The 14,470-nt window shown below is 40.9% G+C and overlaps 1 protein-coding gene across 1 annotated transcript; it reads left to right on the forward strand.

Moving 5' to 3' along the window:
• Positions 1-14,357, forward strand: kpna4 (karyopherin alpha 4 (importin alpha 3)). Its single transcript, XM_044201993.1, has 17 exons — positions 1-296; positions 2,165-2,209; positions 2,420-2,509; positions 3,737-3,766; positions 4,043-4,095; positions 5,045-5,140; positions 5,469-5,554; positions 7,336-7,422; positions 7,520-7,689; positions 8,520-8,564; positions 8,732-8,863; positions 9,296-9,424; positions 10,179-10,283; positions 10,413-10,484; positions 11,156-11,318; positions 11,634-11,728; positions 12,022-14,357. Exons 1-17 carry the CDS (start codon positions 228-230, stop codon positions 12,115-12,117), a joined length of 1,563 nt encoding a protein of 520 aa, XP_044057928.1. The 5' UTR covers positions 1-227; the 3' UTR covers positions 12,118-14,357.
• The last annotated feature ends 113 nt before the right edge of the window (positions 14,358-14,470 follow it).

The raw sequence follows: 14,470 nt of genomic DNA on the forward strand, positions 1-14,470 counted from the left end.
AGACAGACGTTTACAGTGAAGCCAATGAGAGTAAAGGGGATTTCCCCACCCTTCCTCTACGCCAGAGCGAGGCTGCCATCCACCACCGGCATTCCCAGTATGCACCGCGGACAGAGCAGCAAAAAATAGTCCGTTAACGAAAGGCTGAGTAAAGGGAACCAGAAAAGGGTAGCATACAAGCTAAATCCACGAGTTAAGCTGTATTTAACGTAACGAGAACGGCTAACATGGCTGACAACGAGAAACTGGACAACCAGCGGCTGAAGAATTTCAAGAATAAGGGCCGTGATTTGGAGGTAAAAGTTTATGCAGAATGGTGTCGAGGATCTCCTCTTTTCCTCGGCGCCGCCGCTCGGTTCACGGCCAGCTTCGCCTCCTGGCTTCCTTGTGACGTCGTTTCTAATTTCCACCATCGGGAACTTTGTACCCAAAGCCCCGGCCGGGGCCTTCACAGATCACCAGTTTTAGATCGCGGACCTTTGCTGGTCGATTTCCCTTTGGGTTTCGCTGGTTTCGTCGCACCACGAGACCGCGTTGGTTATAAAACATGTCAGAAAAGCTAGGCAGAGTTCACCGCCGCCGCTGGATGTGCTCTGCTAGCTTGCTGCTAGCCAGGCCCACGGGGGACATGCTAGCTTAAGTATATCATCCACTGGATCGGTTTAGGTCGATGTGTTAGCCAGTGAAAACGTTTAATGTATGTCTTAAAATAAAATAAAATAAATAAAATTGACCTTCAGATTGTCCTAGGGAAATATTTGCTTGATTGGCAAGGTAACACAGTGGCAGATTCGCATTATTTAGATACTGCAGTTAGCTAACCTGCGTGCTAGCTTGCTTGCTAGCTACCGTTAAGCTCGGTGGTTGGGCTTGGTGGTGCTGGTGGCTGCAGTTCCACCCATCCCCCGTCTTTATCACCAAAAACAATGGCGGAAACCAGTTAGCTTCCTAGCTGGCCAGTTACCTGGGTCTTTTAAATTGTGGCGTAGTGTTAAAATTTTATTTCGTGGTTTACAAACATTACATATGCTTACAAAACAAGGTTAACACGACCAGCTAGTTAACACGATCACATGACTGATAGCTTACGTAGAGCTTTGATCAAATGTTGGATCCATAAGTTACCGGTTGATTTACAGTCAGCTCAGCATGCCATTACTTCATAAATGTTAGCAGGGGATTGTGTTGTTTTCAGGCGGGTTCCCTTAAGATGTTTATAAGCAGGATGTACTCAAACATCCTGTTTGACAAGTAGTTTCTGTCGCGAGCCATGCCTCACTAGTTGTCTCGCCTTGCAAACTGTTAATAACTTAAAATATCATCACCATGGTGGAGGTCTGTCAGTGATGAACACAAGCATTACAGACAAACATCTACTCTTTAACAACAACAACACTATTCTGCTTCATAAAGTATATAATAAGCCTTGTACTCCTACCTAGCTAAAAACGAATTCAAGCTAATACAACATTCCTGCAATACATTCCTTATATAATGTTAAATTTTAGTTGAAACTGTTTCAGAGAGATGCTTATTCAACTTCATGGTCATTTAGGAGGCTGTAGTTTGTGGTGCTGTTAAACTATATTGTGTTAGGCTGACTAATGTTGCTAATATTTTGTCCAGCTAGTGTATTACAATGCTGGCAGACTAAATGTTGGACACACCTTTCATTATAACACACTACAATTGAACAGCAGTAGTAACTACTGTCTCTCATAAAGGCCACAAATCAGAATCAGCACCTCCCTCAAACAGTTTCAACAAAAACTGAACATTAGGTTTGGCTAGATGTGCCAAATAAATTGGCAACCAAGTGTATCTCATCATTGTATGTTTGTTTGTTTTTTATGGGTAAGAACATGAATAAAAACTATCAAATGATGGGGTTAGCTGTCTTGTTAAGGCACATTTTTCAGCTGAGTCATATTAGGTCAGACATGCTAAGTGTGTTTGGGTGCTGTCATATTTAGTGTGTGTGGGCTGTTGACTTAATGCTCCAGGTATGACAGATACTGCTGATCAGCTCTGGTCACACAAACTGGATCCTGATCCCAGACTGTGCCCAAATTTAACGTCATGGCTGGTGTCACTCTTTTGGGCAAAGGCAGGTTGGGATTTAAGTTCCTTGTTGTATAATGTTAATATACTATCTCACCCACAGACTATGAGAAGACAGAGGACTGAGGTAGTGGTGGAACTCAGAAAGGTAAATACATTTGTGTTATATTGTGCTATCAACTACAAACACCCAATTATTTTCAGTAACTATGACTTTTACAGCTACTTTAAATTCTGGCATTTTATCTGCAGTTTATCTTTGAAATAATGTACTGACAGATGCTGAGTTTTCCTTGTTATCATCAGGAATTTCTGCTGGAATATACATTAAGTGATATTTCTGTTCCCTTTATTACAGAACAAAAGAGACGAACACCTTTTGAAGAGGAGAAATGTGCCCCATGAGGACATCTGTGAGGACTCTGATGTCGACGGAGATTTCAGATCGGTACGGTTGGGCATCTTCTTCTCAAAATGAAGCTTGAAGCTCAACTGTAAATGTCTCAGTAGTCATCCCTTCATGTGTGAAGTGTTGGCACACATCAGACTTACGTATTTTAGGCTAACAACGTCGCAAAAAATAGATAAATCAAGAATCCCACCATCACTAAAGGGTTTGGTGGCATTGCTGGATTAAAATGGCCACTCAGCAGTTCAGAAATTCAATCAGAGTAACTACCTAGCAGTATTGAGAGGGCTGACTCGAAATGGGCTGCTTAGCAATATGTCAACAATGACATGCTGATCTGAGTCACTGCAAGACATTAGAGAGAGGCTTTTGTGCTGGCCAGTCTAGTTTTAAATACTTAACAAACCAATGGCCGCTGTGTGACTGTTTTCAGTCTGTCTAAAATTACACATTGATTGTGTTGCCTTGGGGAAATTAGCTTTTCTTTTTTCTTTTTCTTTTTTTTCTACCCATTTTGTGGTTAGTTCTTTCAAAATGAAACATTTGGGCCTGTTGGGCTTGTTAGACTATGCCCTTTTCTGATGTATCAGATGTTTCACAAAGCCTCACATTCCCTCAGTTTTCTTTTGTTTTTTTTTCTTTTTTTTAAATTTTTTTTTTTCAATCAGCTGCAACTGCTGGCTATCAGAGGCATCGGCCAACTTTATTTGATAGGGTCAGTGCTTGATTGAAAGTGGAAAGTCCCTACCAGAGGCAGCCTACGCTGGGCTCTGAACTCCCTGTAGAGGGCATCAGGTGAGGTTGCCAATTGGCAAATTATCATGTTGAATGCTGGCCTGCTCGTCCAGCGTGCTGACTGTTACACCACATTGGTTCAAGTGAGAATGCAAGTCACTACGTTGTCCTGATGGCATTTCCCAATCATCAGCCTGCCCTCACTGTTCTCGCTTTGGTGACTTTCCTTCCTGCTTTGTCAACTTCACATACAAAAGCAGTTTTAGGGACGACTGTTTTCAGTGCAGAGCAAGAAGTGAACAGATGTCAGCTGACACTCATTTGGTACTGCCAGGCACTCATAAGGATATTCTGATGGCTTTTGTCTGGTGGTTTTTAACAGTGCCGACTTTTTTTAAATTCTTGTGTAACCACCAGTTTAAGGGTTACCTGCTACTGATCATCTTGAAACTCTTGACATTACCTACTTTGTGTGTTCTAAATGTGTGCTTGGTTCTAGACTTATGACTTTCCAAAATGTTTCTTTTTCAGCAAAACACCTCTCTTGAAGCAATAGTACAAGTAAGTAGAAGTTTTATTTATTTATTTTCTTCTACGTCATTTAGCCCGTCTTATGGGCAGTGTATATTATGCATCAAAATTTAACTCTTGTCCTCCAAACTAAACTTAATGTGTTTACAGCTATATTGTAATACAATGTAAATAGGAAGCTGGCTGATCGCTAACTTTAAAAAAAATATTGCTTACATCTGTTTGACAGCATATAGATTCTAGGGATATAATTTATTATTGTAAATGTTGTGTATGACTGTCGATTTGAATGTGTTGTGTTTTTAGAATGCCACCAGTGATAACCAGGGCGTCCAGCTGAGTGCTGTTCAGGCTGCCAGGTAGGAACACACACACACACCTCACACTCTACTGATTATCGTGTCAGTTTACACCAGTAGTTGGATAATTGAATGTTGTTTATTGTCTTTGTATAATCATTTAGTGCCGCATTTCTCATTTTGCAATATTGATGTTCACAATGAATATAAATGTTACTTTTTGATATGTGAAATAGCTAATATTGTCATACATCAATATCAAGACAATGCTGTCACGATTATCGTGGTGTAGCTATTGCCCATGCCACCCAAGCCTAATTTTCACAATGAATAAACCATATTGATGCTATATCATATTGAAGTTTAGTTTGCTCTATAACAGTAGCAGTTTGAACGTAATCCAGACTCGCATCTGGTTTATCTGGTATTTGTGAGCCAGAGATTCTGCACCAGTACACAAATATTTTGTCTTAAGAGGTTCTCTGATTAAAATTGATGGCCTCTTGCGAAATACAGTTTCAGTGTTGAAATTTCAGGGCCTGAATGTTTTTCCAGCTTGGTTAGACAGCTGTGATTTACAGTAAGTCCCGTCTGATTAATGGACATTGTAAATGGCACCGCAGCTCAGTAGTGCAGCACTCCTAAAGTTGGGTCAGGTGCAGCATAAGGTAGCTGAATTCATGAAACATGTTCACATTCCAGGATTTATTTCCTTTTTCTTTGCCTTTTTATTATTTTTTTCTATTGAAGTCTATCCTGCAGCTTTATCTTGGCACTGAAGATGCCGTCACACTGTACCTGATGTTGTGTAATGTTAACACTGGGTCACAAGTAGGCTAAAGTGTCCTGTCATTACTGTAACTGGGGTTGTGATTGATTTTTGATTTGTAGAGATTTCACATTCTTTAGCTGTTTCTCTCTTTGTGTAATTGGTTCTTCTTGTTGGTATGTGTCAGTAAAGCTATGAGTGTGTGAGTAATGGTCTTTTGTTTCCTCTTTGTTTTTGTAGGAAGTTGTTGTCCAGTGACCGTAACCCTCCCATAGATGACCTGATTAAGTCTGGGATCCTTCCTATACTGGTTCACTGCCTGGACAGAGATGACAAGTAAGCAGGCTGTAATTCTTTTTGTTTGCATGTAGCATGGAATCATGCTTTTTCATGTGCGATAATTATAGTACAAATTAGCCGTTTTTCCGGATCATGTTGAGTTTATGTACACTTCAGAGTTATGCAAATGAGCCAGCAGGGTTCAGCCCAGCCTGCATCTGCACGGTGTAGCAGTTATGTCAGTGTGTTCTAGTTTTCACCTTTCAGTAACAGCAGAAATATAAATGACTCATCAGCATACTCTTACTGTTTGACGCCCCTGCTCAATCACACTCACTTTTACCGTTGCCTCTGCGGTCTTTGTCTATCTCTCACCTCTCTACAGCCCATCTCTCCAGTTTGAGGCAGCCTGGGCTCTAACCAACATAGCGTCTGGCACCTCAGAGCAGACCCAAGCTGTGGTCCAGTCCAGTAAGTGCCATTGTATCACTACACATCACTTTTTTCTCTTTCTTTCTCTTGATTGTATTTCAATTTCTTTTCTTTTTTATGTATCTTTCTCATCGTTGCCATGTTTTAAGAATAGACTGTAAAAAATAAATAAATAAATGGACGTAGTGTCCGTGACGTCACCCATAGGTTTCTGAAGAGTTGTTGTGAAGCTCAAAGTGGGCAACTCTGGTAGCTCCCTGAATGGGCAAAGAGGTGGAGCCGAGGTGGGCTGAATGAAGCCTGGTTGATGAAACAACCTAGTGGCAAGGTGGGTGGGTTCCCGTCCTTAATTATGCAGAACTTTATACCTTAATATAATTTAAACGGGTGAGTTATATAAAAATTCACCCCCGTACAGTTGTCCTGAACGGGGAAATTAGCTGTAGAGACCACAACTTTTTTTTTTCTTTTTTTTTTGTACCAGGCTGTAAACATGTTTATTTTTGCTGTAAAGTTGGGCATTTTAACATGGGGGTTAATGGGTATTGATTCGCTTTTGGAGCCAGCCTCAAGTGGCCATTTGAGGAACTGCAGTTTTTGGCACTTTGCGTTGGCTTAATTTGGTTTTAAGGTTTTGAATGCACCAGTGTTGATTTTATATTGGTGGGGTGTGCAGTACACTTTCTAATATAATTATCAATTAATATATGATTATTAAAATGTATCTATTTGGTGGATTGTTATGAAATTAAAGTAAGTAAAAACTGCACATTTACTCTTTTTGGGGACTTTATTTTTGAGAAGTGCTGATTGTTTTTGTTGTGTTGACAACCATATCTTCTTATTTCAGTACTTAGTAAACCATATATTCACATTTACATCAATCAGTTGACCTCACAAATGCACATTTGAAAATTGCACACAAGAATAGCAAATGAAAATGTGTCTGTAGTGCATACGCTATCAATATTTACTTGAATTATTTGGATAGTCATTAGTACTTTCCTTAGCTTTTACTCGGCGAACAAAATTATTATGAAATTGTCTTCTTATGGGTGTTGCGTCCAAAAATTACTAAAAAAATTAATTTATTCAGTCTAATATGTAGCGTGGAATTGCATTTTGCTTAACAAATGCAATCAAAAGGGATTAAAATATTAGGAGTTCTTAAGGATTTTCCTTTTGTAACATTGGGTTTATTCATTCTTTTCCACTTGTCAAAACGGTCTTTAATAGAGCTGCCTGTTTTTCCAACTTGATTTTTGTTTGTCACATGGATGCACAGCAGCAAGCTGGGAAACAACGCAATTGAAACACTTAAATCAGTGAACTTCAGGATTATTAATCTTGACAATACATAACATCATAATTCATGATTAATTATGCAGGCTTATCAGCAAAGTTCAAGTATCTCTGGCTTTGAATGCTTGAATGAAGCATATTTCATCTGTATCTTGAGCTTTCTCTGGTTGCATTTTGTTTTTTTAGATCTGATTTCTAAAGATCTGAATTTGTTTGGGCATTGCTTTATGTCCACATTAAGGAATATACAAGAAAATGGCTGTTAGATATTGTCCTACTCTCCCTCTTCATCTCCTTTTTTCTTAGCATGTTGTGGCTTTTGTCCACGTCTGGAGTCTAGATCTGTCAAGTGGGCATTTAATGATTAAAGTTGTATTAAAAAGTATAACCATTATATCTTCTACTAGGGTGGTTTATAAATTATGTGAGGAACATGCTGTTGTACCTGAATTAAGGCAACACATCAGATCATGAGATGCTCTTTATATGACTGACACCTATCTGTTTCTTTTGTATAGATGCTGTGCCACTGTTCCTGAGGCTGCTTCACTCTCCTCACCAGAATGTGTGCGAACAGGCTGTCTGGGCCCTGGGCAACATCATAGGTGAGTTCCTGTTCGTGTGACTATGAGTGTGTGAAATAAACAGTCAGTCCCGAGACGACATGCGCTCCATCTGGGTGTTTGTGTGTGTTCTTTGCAGGTGATGGTCCTCAATGCAGAGACTATGTGATCAGCTTGAGTGTGGTCAAGCCCCTACTCTCTTTCATCAGTCCCTCCATCCCCATCACCTTTCTCCGCAATGTCACCTGGGTCATGGTCAATCTGTGCCGCCACAAGGACCCTCCACCACCCATGGAGACCATCCAGGAGGTGTGTATGTGTGTAGAGGAAGAGGGCGAGATTCAGTCAGCAGTACACGTGTATGCTAGATTGCTGGGGAACATGGGTGTTTATGGAAAGGCACTACTTCAGTAAAGCCAGTGAGGGATCACACATCAGTCTTCTTCGGTTCATACATTTTCAGAAGCAAGATATCCTGACTCATGAATGTGAAAGATAAAACATGTCCTTTCTTTCTTGTATGAAACTCCCAAAGGTACAGGTGTGTTGAAAAAGCCATCAGGTCAAAAGATAAGAGAGAATGCTACATACTGTCTGAAGCTCGCAGCTAGAATATTTTATGAATATAGGAAAACCAAAAAGGATCTTACTCATATCACTGAGGTCAGGTCCATCCTGAGGAACATCCATGTTAAATCAAGAAAGGTGTCTTTTTAATAAAATAAAATAGTTTTACTTTTGACAGTGTATAGGATCTCTTATCTTTAGGCCTGATGGTGGATGCAAAATAAAGCTGGTTTACAGTGATGTGTTCATCTCTGCTGCATGTAAGTGCCTCCACACCTCTCCTAAAATCAAAAAAAGAGATGTGTATATTGGGTGATGTTTTGGCTGGAAGAGAGAGGCTGAGAGGAAGATCTCCATCAGTGGGCTACCTAAGCTGGTTAAATAAGAGAAAATTTTGTGTGTTGCTTTTATGTTCTTAAATGAATTAACATGTAGCAGTTGATGCGGAGTACAGGGTCATGCAGCTGTCTCTAACTATAATTAAGCCTTTATAGATCACTTGATGTTTTTGTAGTCATTTTCTCCACCTAATGACCCCACCTGCCTTTTCTTCTTTTCATTTCTTCTCTCAGATCCTGCCAGCTCTCTGTGTACTGATCCACCACACTGATGTCAGCGTGAGTAGACTGATTTATTTTCCAGTTGTTTGAAGCATGCTGTGGTGCCTTGGGCCTCGCTTAACTATTAGCAGTGCTATATTCCCACAAAATAAATCCCTGTTAAATTATTACTGCCTTAAGAAGTTGTACAGGAATGTATTTACTTTCTTCTTTGCTGCCTCCAGATCTTGGTGGACACTGTGTGGGCTCTGTCTTATCTGACTGACGCTGGGAACGAGCAGATCCAAATGGTCATCGACTCTGGCATCGTCCCTCATCTGGTGCCACTGCTCAGTCACCAGGAGGTCAAAGTTCAGGTATGAAGAGACACCAGGCATGAGGCTGATTATACTTAGGATTAAATTGATTAAACTTATTTTGGTATTTAGTTGTATTAAACATGCTGGTGTTGCCTGTAGATGTTTTAACAACCATTACAGAACTGCATCAGCGCCATACAGAGATTATAATGCCTAAAATAAATCAAAACAACCAACCAACTGCTACCAACTCTGTCAATATTGTATCACAACATTGGTGTAACTTCAAACATGAGAAAATACCAGTTCACACTAATAAAGATGCTTAGTCCAATTGTCATTGCGATTGGACTTTTTCCACCTATCAACTTGTCTAGTGAGACTTCTTCTGAGTTTTAGCTATGCGCTACAGCAAACATGCGTATCTAGGAAACACGATCTATACATAAAATGTAATATAACAATTTCACACTCCTTCTCCACATTCAGACTGCTGCCCTGAGGGCCGTTGGGAACATAGTGACTGGTACAGATGAACAGACCCAGGTGGTGCTCAACTGTGATGCTCTCAGCCACTTCCCTGCACTCCTCACACACCCGAAGGAGAAAATCAACAAGGTAATACATTCTCTATGCTCCTCCTCCTCCTACACATGTACACGTCCCTTGTCGATCTCAAACTACTGCAAGATGTGTAGTCTGGAAGTGATGAAATCAGAGACTTGGTGCTAGTACGAATGCTGTGTGAAAGGTATAGACGGGACAGATAGCTATGTGTAGCAATTCACAACATGGAGAATCTTGAGGATGAAGAAGACGAAGAGGACCTCAGTGGCTGGCTAATTAGTGAGACAGATTGGGGGGTTGGGGAGGAGGGTTGTCTGTGTGCATGTGATTGAATGCGTGATAGCATGGGTTGGTGGCCAGAGGGTGCTGAAGACCATGTGTCTCTGCTGATATCGGAGTGCATCTGAGACCAGTCACTTGAAAATGAGGCCCCCTTTTGTGACCTGGACGATGATTAGAGCCTCAACACCGCCCTTGCCCCGCCCACAGCAGTCTTGTCTCGACCAGAGGTCCTAACTCACAGAGTGGACCTCTGGGTTCTGATCCAGTTTAGACACACACTCATTTTTGACAAGTGTGTTAGCCCTCAACAAGAGGGATGACTATCTGTCATGTTTCATTCTCATCAAAGTCTTTAGCAGGCGGTTTCTCTGACAAATTCTTACTCTAGTTGAAGGTGTGACGCAGTAAAATCACCTGGGTTCTGAAAACCTGTATATACACTTAAACCACCCATGGCGCGACTGCCCATATCCACAGTACAAAACTTTCACAGACTCTTGTATTTGTGCTTTTTGTCCTTTAGGAGGCAGTGTGGTTCCTGTCCAACATCACAGCCGGCAACCAGCAGCAGGTGCAGGCTGTCATTGAAGCCAAGCTAGTTCCCATGATCATTCACCTGCTCGACAAGGTGTATATGCATCTCTCTTTATAAACTGTGTGAAATACAAGTGGATCATGTATTATTACTTTTGGAGAGCATATAGGGAAAACACTTTGAATATATATAAATGTGTTTTTATTTGTTTGTTTTTTTTAGGGTGACTTTGGCACACAGAAGGAAGCAGCCTGGGCCATCAGCAACCTGACAATAAGTGGGAGGAAAGATCAGGTAAGAATATTAGTGCCTAATATATGTTAATCTGATTGTTTCTCTCTGGTTGGAATAAATATATTCTTTTTGCGCATGTTTGCCCCACGTGGGGTTAACATTAGGTGACGTGAACAAGTTTCCAGTAGGGACAGAAACATGGCGGTAGCAACACAAAACCAGTCTGTGGCTGATACAACTTTTTTGTTGGAGACCGTGTTGCATTCACATGGATTCAGGCAGCCAACAGACGGACAGCTTCTGGACGGCACGGGAAAAACAAACAGTCAGACGGAATGGCAGGACGGCAAAACGAAACACGCATGTCAATATGTTGCTATGGTCATGTCTGCTGCACAACGTTAATAGCTAGCCAGATAGCTTGCTAAGCTAATATAGCATAACACACTTTCCATATTATCTACCTGGTATTTCACCCAGCTCTGTGCTGATCACCTAATTTTACCGTCTTGTCCAAATAAATGATTTCCGGTTTGCCATCTACCGTCTGACTCCATGTGAATGCAGCAAGGATTGGAACTTTAGAGCATGTAAACGCAAATCTTATCGGATCACTTTATTTTACATCCATGTAAACAGTTAAGTTGCAATCTCTATTCAGAATGATTTCATTCGGGTTAAAGAAATGTTGTCCATGTAACCGCAGCTATTCTCTCTCTGCTTGCCTACAGGTGGCACACCTGATTGAGAAGCAGGTGATCCCTCCATTCTGCAACCTGCTGACAGTGAAGGATGCCCAGGTTGTGCAGGTTGTTCTTGATGGCCTCAGCAATATCTTGAAGATGGCAGATGATGAGGCTGAAACGATTGCTAACCTTATTGAGGAATGTGGAGGTAAGTTCTGCTTGTACCATCAAGGTTTTATCATGTTTTGTATTTACTAGTGCAGTGCCTGTTGGGAACTGTGATTGGTTGGCCTCCAGTATTGCTGCTTGCAGCTTTCTCGAGAGCCGCTCATCCGAACAACTTCACACTGCACTTACTTGGGTCGTCAGCAATACACCCGGCAAGTGTGAAGTCGATCGGGTGAACAGTTGTTGAGAAAATCAAAGGACAGACTGACAGAGATTCCTTCCGTTTTAGTTAGTTTAATATTAGGTGTTCATGCGTTTATTGAATGGTGTACAATTTGTTCTTTTTGTTCCTCAGGTTTGGAAAAAGTGGAGCAACTGCAGAATCACGAAAATGAAGATATCTACAAATTGGCATACGAGATTATTGATCAATTCTTCTCATCTGATGATGTAAGTTACAAGTAAATTAGTTAAAGCTGATTTTGTCACTACAGTTTAAATCATCTGTCCAGTGGTGGTTTTCTTTCTTTTTACTCTTTCAATAGTATTGCTGTACACATTTCACTATTTTACTTTTTTTTTTTTTTTTTTTTTTTTTTTTACATTGAAGTTAATGGGCAAAAGTGTTGAAAGATATACATTGAAGATCGAAAGATAACTCAAGTTAAAGGTGGCATTTGGTATTTGACTTGTCATGTCTGCTGTACATTGTTAACGCCCTGTTGCTTCGTCTTTTCATTCAGATTGATGAAGACACCAGCCTGGTCCCAGAGGCCATCCAGGGCGGAACTTACGGCTTTAACTCAGCCAACGTGCCAGCCGAGGGATTCCAGTTCTAGAAGGCATCTGGGGTATTCTGGAGTTTTGTTCACGATGCAGCACTCTGTTCAACATAAAAAAATTAGGAGAGAAAGAGCGAAAGAGAGCGAGAGTGTGAGAAATTTGATCCATTGTGCTTGGCTCGTGGGATCCATGGCTGCATCTTATCTGAGAGAAAAATGTGTGGATTTCATTTGGCATTCCAGGGGAACCAGCCCAAATGAAGTTTGAGATGGCGAGTGGGTGCGAGTGAGAATGAGTGGCTACATGTTGCAAAAAAAGCAAAAACATCTACATCGAATGCGTCGAGAGACATGCCGACATAACTTCTGTGTTATTGGAGCTGTCGTCTTCGGAAAACTACTTCAAATGACAACAAAAACTCGATGTCTGCCCGGGGAGAACCAAGGACATCCAAAAATAAGAAATCAAGAGATCTTAATACAACAAAATGCAGCAATGAATATAACTATAATTATGAACTGAGATGAACCACAAACCATCACAATTCTGCGGTCCTCCGACTAGAGAGGGCGCCACCCTTAATGTGCCCCTCCCCCAATCGGCCACGCTATCAGACATGTGTGTGAATGGACCCATTGTGTATGAATGTCTGGACTCAGTGCTGAGGAGCCAGGTTCATCTCCTCCAACGAAACGCCCCAACAGGGCACCATCCTCTCCCCCTGGTGGGCGGGGCCAGGAGTCCGGCTGCGCGTGTCGCATGTGCGAGAGAATGGACGGATGAGTTGTGTGTGCTTGGCTGCGTGCGTGACTGGGAGTATGCAAGACTGGGTGAGAACGCATGCAAAGACGGGAAAAAAAAAATACAAATACAACATCTGAAGAGAAACAAAATTGAGAAACGCACCAATGAGGTTAGCAAAGGTTTCAGGAAAGAAAATTCTGCCTTTGAAAGAGGCTGATCCTCAAATCCCTGAAAGGAAGAACGTTGGATATGAAAAAAAAAATCATCGTCATCACAAAGATTATTCTTTTGTTTTGAATTATTGTTAAGTTAGTATTAATTGACACTGGACAATGCTATTGGCAGGTGTGGAGCAGAAGTGCATTGTATTAAGATGCATTTGGTGGCTTGTTGGCTTTTCTTTTTGCCTCCAGTGTGTTCCTTTTTATGATATTTTTTATTTTCAGCTTTTAGTTTCATTGCTTCTGTATAGGTGATTGACGACGATCGTATTCCACCCTCACACCAGAACCCTAACCTACGCACCAGACATGGGCTTGATGCTGTGAAATTCTGACACCATCACTATAAATCAACCAAATGACCTGTTCCCCTTGTGACACTTCATTCTTTTTCCTTCAATTTACAGCAAAATCACTGCTTTGCAGTATTGTTGCCATAGCTCTGACTTATCACCAAGGGAGAAGAGAACAATGGCCATTTCACGTAGGATTGTGAATCATAACCTTTGCATGTACTAAACTATAGCACAGTTATTTTTTAGGGTATTTTAGTTTCTTTAGGCTGTGGATACAGTGTAATTTTCATTTTAAGTAAAACTGTGCTTAAATGTTACATGTTTCCCCTTCCCTTACCCCTCACTAGTTTCCGATTTGCTAAATCTATCGTTTTGCACATGTACTGCAAAGTGAGGCCTGAAATCTTTCTGAAGGTGTGTTGGTCGGTTTCATAGGTTTTGACCTGCCAACAACCTTTACATTATGCATCACTCAACCACAATCTTTGTTGTCTTTCTAGAGTAATCCAATGATGCTTTTTAGTGATACTTGAGAAAATAATGACTTTATTTCAGGAGCAGCAGTAATGAATCTGCTAATGTGTCTCAGCTAAACTAAGAGGGGATTTAACATACCTTTTCTCAAGGTCAAATGGTGTCCCACATGTCAGATTGGAGTTGTCCTAAGTGGGTTCTCCTGAATAATAAATAAACCCATGAACAAGTTTGCTGTACCTTTAGTACCTTGCAGAGTCCTTAGCCCCATGCTCCTCTTTCCTCTTATACCAGCTAGGTGTACAAGCTTACCCTTACCCATTTTTTGTGTTAACTTCAAACACTGTAGTAAATGATTACACTTTATGCTCATACACCTTCTGTTGAACATAGGGGTATTTTTTGCAGCATTCCTTGTTAGCAAACATGTGGTTTCAAATCTAAAGTTAAGACATGGAAGGGGGAAAAAAGGGTTGTTTGCCCAAAAACCTTTTTTTTGGGAGATAGGCTACAGGATAGGTAGGTTGTCTAAGAGAAAATAAATAGTGAAACCCAAATCGAGAGACTGTGTGTGTGTGTGGTCTGTTGTGAAGAAGTGATGTGATTAATCCTTGTGCGTTTATTTGCTTGTTTTTCCACTTTTAAAAAAAATCTGTAAAACAGCGAAATGCCTG

Source organism: Siniperca chuatsi, linkage group LG7 (genome assembly GCF_020085105.1).
Source record: "Siniperca chuatsi isolate FFG_IHB_CAS linkage group LG7, ASM2008510v1, whole genome shotgun sequence".
Lineage (NCBI taxonomy): Eukaryota > Metazoa > Chordata > Actinopteri > Centrarchiformes > Sinipercidae > Siniperca > Siniperca chuatsi.

Bases quoted from the DNA above. Each gene is read 5' to 3' on its own strand.
- kpna4 (XM_044201993.1), top strand. From the start codon at position 228: ATGGCTGACAACGAGAAACTGGACAACCAGCGGCTGAAGAATTTCAAG. The intron at 2,510-3,736 runs GTACGGTTGGGC...TTTCTTTTTCAG, and splicing joins TCGACGGAGATTTCAGATCG to CAAAACACCTCTCTTGAAGC. The intron at 9,425-10,178 runs GTAATACATTCT...TTTGTCCTTTAG, and splicing joins CGAAGGAGAAAATCAACAAG to GAGGCAGTGTGGTTCCTGTC.